The sequence below is a fragment of the Chelonoidis abingdonii genome, chromosome 9 (assembly GCF_003597395.2).
Source record: "Chelonoidis abingdonii isolate Lonesome George chromosome 9, CheloAbing_2.0, whole genome shotgun sequence".
NCBI classification, from domain to species: Eukaryota; Metazoa; Chordata; order Testudines; family Testudinidae; genus Chelonoidis; species Chelonoidis abingdonii.
This window is the reverse complement of record NC_133777.1, coordinates 29,724,290-29,730,713: the sequence shown is the minus strand read 5'-3', so window position 1 is coordinate 29,730,713 and position 6,424 is coordinate 29,724,290. Positions and strand designations below refer to the sequence as shown.

Here is a 6,424-nt window from a genome sequence, read left to right as displayed (position 1 = left end):
TGCTTTCTGTTTTCTGAGCCTTTGGCTGTAGTTGGATCAAGTTTTCAAACTTTCCTCTGCAGCCATGAAAAAACTTACTCTTCTTTAAAAATAAAAGGTCTGATTTTAACATAATCACTTGACCTCAGAAGCTGGGGCTTTAAAAAACTCAGGAGACAGTAAAATGACAGGAGTTGGCAACATTGTTATTCAGAGACAAAACAGACAGTAAGCACCTCCTTTCACCTCTCTGTGTTCATCCTTTTATTTCCTTTCCTTTTACAACATATCAGCTCTTTGCTGCTGTCTCCATCAAGAGCTGTCTTTTTCTACATAGAACTCAAAATGGAGGACTGGTCATTTATGAAAGGGGCTTCTCCTTCAGGCAGGGTTATATAAATTACATGGACTATAATTAGTTTTCTTATTTTATTTTATTTTATGATTGTGGGAGCTCCTGAAGGTCCAAGATAGGAACACAGCCTTGTGATACTAAGTGGTCATAGAATATCAGGGTTGGAAGGGACCTCAGGAGGTCATCTAGTCCAACCCCCGACTCAAAGCAGGACCAACCCCAACTTTTCTATATATAGAAATATATAGGAAGACACAGTCCATACCCCAAAGAGCTTGCAATCTAATTGGAAACAGGACACAGGCAGGTGTAACAAGCAATAGAGTGAAGGTGGAGATGAAGGATGAGGGTAACAGAAATGAGATCATATGGTTTCTGTGATGAGGTGTACCACAGCCACTAAAGGTTTAAGAGCTAGGCTAGCTGCTTCCTCAGCTGTTGCGAATTGCTGGGATAAGAAGGCTACAAATAGGACATGCTGAGAAGTTGTTAGAAAGATTGAGAGCTACCAAGAGGAGGCTGCCTAGCAGCAGACTGGGGAGAAGCTGTGTAAGGAATTAGACTTCCACTGAGTGAAGACTGGAGGATGGAGTTCAATGAAAGGTACCTGTGGGGAGAGAGAGAGAGGTAGGAAGCAGTCCAGAGAAGCAGCAAGGGATTGTAAGGAGCAGGTTCTAGCTGCTTAAATGCAGGGTCCCTGGGCTGGAACCCAGAGTAGTGGGCAGGTCTGGGTTCCCCACCATCTACCAAATGAGGGGATAGGAAAGCCTCCCTGAGGAAGAGTGGGCAAGGAGTATAGAGCCTGGGCTGGGCCTAGTGACCTAATGCAGGCCCATTAGCCTTTGGGACTTGTATTCTTATCCCTTCTGGAGTAGTAGTAAATGATCTGGCCAGAGAGCTGGAGTTGTGTAAAGAGGCTTACAGGCCAAGCAACCGTCGGTGTGGTTAACTGAGATGGGGCTGCTGTCATGCCTGGCCATGAGGACATGTGCTGGTCAGTAAGTGACTGTGGCAGTTACATAAGCTGTCTGAGGCTGTGGCTTCACCGTTTTCAGCTCACGTAGACACGATGGTGCTAGCTCAATGAAAATAGCAGTGTAGCTGCAGTAGCATGAGCAGAGGTGGCATGGGCTAGCTGCATTAAGTATGTACTTGCAGAATTCAGGTTGGTTTTACATGGCATGGCTAGCCTATATGACTGCTCTTTGCTGCCCAACACTATCATTTTTAATGTGCTAGGTTGATGAGAGTTAGTGCAAGTATGTCTGCCCAAGCTGGAATCATATCCCATGCTCATAGGGCTCTACCAAATTCATGGTCCCCTTTGGTCAATTTCATGGTCATAGGATTTTAAAAATGGTAAATGTAATGATTTCAGCTATTTAAATCTGATATTTCACAGTGTTGTAACTGTAGGGGGCCTGACCCTAAGGAGAATTGTGGGGGCGTTGCAAGTTTATTGTAGGAGGGTTGCAGTATTGCCACTCTTGTTTCTGCGCTGCTGCTGACAGCAGCACTGCCTTCAGAGCTGGGCTGCCAGACAGGGCTCCCCCCACACCTCCGCCTTCCCCATCCCCTGGCACCTCAGCACACCACGTCCGGGAGTGGCCTTGGACAGAGCTAAAGCGGCGTGGCTCTGCTGGGGCCTGAGCTCCTCCCGCTTGGAGCTGCATGGTAAGGGGGCAGGGCTGTGAGCTGCGGCTGAGTGGCGGGAGCTCAAGGCCCGTGGAGCCACTCTGCTTTAGCTCTGTCCAGGGCCACTGGACGTGACGCACTGAGGCTCCGGGAGAGGCGGGAGTAAGCAGCATGGTAAGCCTCTCTGAGACGGACAGTCCTCTGATCCCCAGCTCTGAGCCCAGCCCTCTGAGCCAGACAGCCCCCTGACACCCTCCCCCAGCCCTGACCCCCAGCTCCGAACCCAGCCCCTCTGAGCCGGGCATCCCCCAGCTCCAAGCCCAGCCCCTCTGAACTAGGCACCCCCCTGACCTCCCCCCCAGCTCTGAGCACAGCCCCTCTGAGCCGGGCACCCCCCGACCCAGAGCCCAGCTCCCCACCCAGCCCTGGGTAACAGCAGCACCACCCCCAGGCAGCCACAGCCCATTGGCACCAACCATCACCAGTGACAGCTCATTATGTAATTGCAAATGTATACATACATTAAAGCATTTAACGTTTTTAAATAATTTGAAAATACACGAAATACATTATTAAAAATTATTTTTTGAATGTATTTCACTGGTTAGTATCATGTATTTGGAAATGTAAAAAATATAGTGTTGCAACTTTTTTTTATGGAAGAGGCCCCCAAAGTTGCTTTACCTCAGGCCCCCTGAATCCTCTGGGCGCCCTGCTGCCAGAGAGTGGTGGCTGCTGGCCTGGCACCCAGCTCTGAAGGCAGCAGCACAAAAGTAAGGGTGGTAATACTACACCATGCCATTGTTAGTTCTGCATGACTGTTAGCAACAGTGCTGCCTTCAGAGCTGGGCGCCCGGCCAGCAGCCACCACTCTCTGACCACCCAGCTCTGAAGGCAATGCAGAAGTAAGGGTGGCGATACTGTGACCCCTACAATAACCTTGTGACTCCTCCACCTCCTTTTTTTAAGTTAGGACCCGCAGTTTGGGGAAACGCTGGTCTCCCCTGTGAAATCTGTATAATACAGGGTAAAAGTACACAAAAGACCAGATTTCACAGGGAGAGATCAGATTTCGTGGTCCGTCACATGTTTTTCATGGCTGTGAATTTGGTAGGGTCCTACTCATAGTATGCACAAAGCCAAAGCGTGCAACCTGATTGTGTTGTAAATTCAATAGGTGTTTTCTTATATAACAGCATTCTGTTTGCTGCTGTGCTACTCAACCTCCATGTCACAGCTAGCTGACTTCTCGTTAGCATCCCAGCAGAAGCTGGTCTTGAGGAAGGATTTAAAGGAGGAAGGGGTAGTGGCCATGGGGATTGCCTCAGAGAGGAGACAGCATGAACGAATGTGCTGAAGTATTGTGGGAAAAGCAGACAAATGGGCATTCAAAGGGGCATCGCTGGTGAAGCAGAGCAGCAATGAGCAGTGGTGATGTGCATAGGGAGAAAATGGTAAGTAGGGAGGGACAGAGTTCTGAAGGGCCTTGAAGGAAAGGACAAAAAACTTAAATTTGGGTCTGTTTATGTCAACTCATTGAGCTATCAGTCTGGTTTAGTCCTGGAGCAGCTGTAGAGACCCAGAATACTTGCATGAGGCTGGTCAAAGACTTACTTTCATCTATCTACACATACTATATACATTTACCTTAATGTTATATCAGTTGTATTGTTCACTTAAACTTGCTGTTTAAAGTCACTTTTCATATATAAAACTCACCTGAGCACTATACATTGCACTCTGAATGATGATGGAAATTGTTCTGTTCTTTACCTCCTCTTTTCTTCCATCACAAAAGACACTGGGACACCCCTTACTTGTGCCTTGTGAATACCTGCCATCTTTCTAATGCAGTTTCCTGGCTCTCTTGGAGCAGGTTTTTGTCAGCTTTGTTTCCTTTCTTGAGGAAAGAACTTGTAGAGAATCTGAGTGAGTGAATGGTACATTCTGTTACAATGGCATTCTTTCAAAACAAAACCAAAACAAAACCAAAAAAACAAAACAAGAAGTAGCACCTGAAATCTCCTCCTTGAATGCCATAGGACCTGTTTGGCACACAGGCAGTGAAAGATTCTCTATGCACAGAAAAAAAGATTCCAAGTGAAGTATTTGAGATCTATTTCAGAGAAACAGATCTTTATGCTAGGCACTTTCACAGGCTCCTGTTTTTAGCATCCTTCATGTGGCTAGTACTAAGAGTCGCACTGTTAATAGATAACCAGTCCCTTCATTAGTGATTCAAATGTAACCACTTCTGAGGTAAAATATGAGTATTGTTTAAATAATCCACAGCAACCAGGGGCGGCTGTAGGCATTTCGCAGCCCCAAGCATGCCGCAGGGGGTGCTCTGCCCGTAGCCGGTCCTGCGGCTCTGGTGGACCTCCTGAAGGCTGCCTGCCTGTTGCCCTCCTGGGGATGGGCAGAGCACCCCCTGCGGCATGCCGTCCCAAGCACGCGCTTGGCATGCTGGGGCCTGGAGCCACCCCTGACAGCAACATTGCATGCTAGTGTAGGACAGGAAGTGAAGAAGAAAATTTGCAGAGGGAACTTTAGTAGACAAGATGTAATAACTCAGTTGAAATTTGTTCAGCATATTACCTTTGGGTATGGCTAAAAAATGCCCTGGGATATCAGTGGGTTGACATCAAAACTGAAAGATGGCACCTCATGCTACACAGTGACTGTAATATGGCTGAGGCATTGCTTGATTTATGACATGTAGTGGGATGGTAGCCCAAGGAGGCATGACTGTAGGGCTGTGGAACGTTTTTGTTCAAATTTATATTGTACAGCTATAAACATTTCAACAGTGATGTTTAGATAAATAGAGAACACCCAATTGAATCTAGGTACTCTAATAAACCTGTTGGCAAACTTGGAGGAGAGAGAGAGGATAAATGGTCCAATGGCCTTCTGGGGCTGATACATTCATGTCATGGAGGGTGTTAATACTGAAGCCAAACACTTGTGGTCAATTGACCATCTCATCAGTTGTCCTTAGAACTGAAACAGGCAAAATGCTGCTAGGTAAAAATGACCAATGTAACCTTGCAACAGAGTGTACTGCGTGTCAACGGCAAATGTAAAATTGGTGCATGGAATGTATGAACATTGTCCAAAACAGCTAAGCCAAGGCCTGAAATTGTGGCCATTATGTTGCTTTACTTCATGCTTAATTTGCAGATTTCTTTTGGGAGGAAAAAGGAGAGAGGAGGCAAAAAGAGCTGTCTAGTCTAAGGATGCAGACCAAATACAGGATTCACAGGAGAAATAAGATTATACTAACTGGGGGTATTCAGGATTTTGTTTTTCAAAGATCTGTAACTCTCTAGTGCTTTCAAGAGTAAAAGTGACTAGTTAAGGAGTTCCTTTTCTAAGCCTATATTCCTTATTTGCATGCCATGTTGTCCGTGAAAGGACAGTAGCTGAGATTTCCCACAGCACAGTGAAGCATGAGGGAATACAAATAAGCAAATAGGGGGCTTGAGAGGGCTAAGGCACTAATTCTGGAGTTTAAGGTGTCTGCAGAGCCCCATGTCCTAGGGAAGGGTGGCAGACATGAGATCAGCACCTCGGAGTGTGCCTTAGAAACCCAGAGCTAGGAACAGTGACCTGACTCTGCTCAGAACCGGTTGGCTTAGGAGCATATGGGATCCAGCGTTTGGGGCCACTCCCAATGGACTGTCCAGAATGGGGGACAAGCCTTGTAACAGAAGTGGCAACACACACTGACTCACTTTTGTTGTACAGCTTTTTGTTGCACATGCTGATGCTCTCTTGTTTGTGAAATGATACCATGTTACTATCCTCACTGTTTTGAGACCAAGGGTGTTTTTTAGGACCTATATTGTAATGTATCTAGCCAAAAGTTTTTAAAAAAACAAAACATGTAAAATGATCATTTAATCTAGCTTTCTACCCGTTTCTGGTAACAGACACACAGCAAATAAACCAAGTCTGCATCTTGTTCTTTCAAATACGATATGTCTTCGCTCAAAATGAAAATGAGTCACAACATTGTTGATGATGAAGGTGGGTTCCTCATTGCTTTGCGATGATCCTTCTTTAGCCTGTAGGTAGGGTGAGAAAATACTTGTTAAATGGATTGGAAGCTTTTTTCATTGTTACAATAAATACTGCAAAAAACATTTGGGGCAAAATTCTCCTCTCTAAGCTGTACCACGGGTCTGTATTGCATATGATATACTCCTACTTACAGATCTCCCACTGCTGTCACATGGAACTAATATGTAATAGAGCAGAGGTGGGCAGACTACGGCCCGTGGGCCACATCTGGCCTGTGGGATCATTCTGCCTGGCACTTGAGCTCCCAGCTTGGGAGGTTAGCCCCTGGCCCTTCTCCTGCTGTCCTCCTTCCCCTGCAGCCTCTGCTCACCATGCTGCCAGCACTCTGGGCAGCAGGGCTGCGAGCTCCTCTTGGGCAGCGTGGCTGTG

The 6,424-nt window shown here is 46.5% G+C and overlaps 2 protein-coding genes across 3 annotated transcripts in view; one reads left to right on the top strand and one right to left on the bottom strand.

The window, feature by feature from the left end:
* Positions 1 to 6,424, top strand: part of SEC14L5 (SEC14 like lipid binding 5) — a 982,653-nt gene that overhangs the window by 168,920 nt on the left and 807,309 nt on the right. The window lies entirely within an intron of this gene.
* The window catches only part of LOC116819180 (ectonucleotide pyrophosphatase/phosphodiesterase family member 7-like), a 122,507-nt gene continuing 122,061 nt past the window's right edge, over positions 5,979 to 6,424 (bottom strand). Inside the window, 1 exon segment of the mRNA XM_075069076.1 lies at positions 5,979 to 6,039. Within this exon segment, the coding sequence (XP_074925177.1) occupies positions 5,979 to 6,039 (61 nt within the window).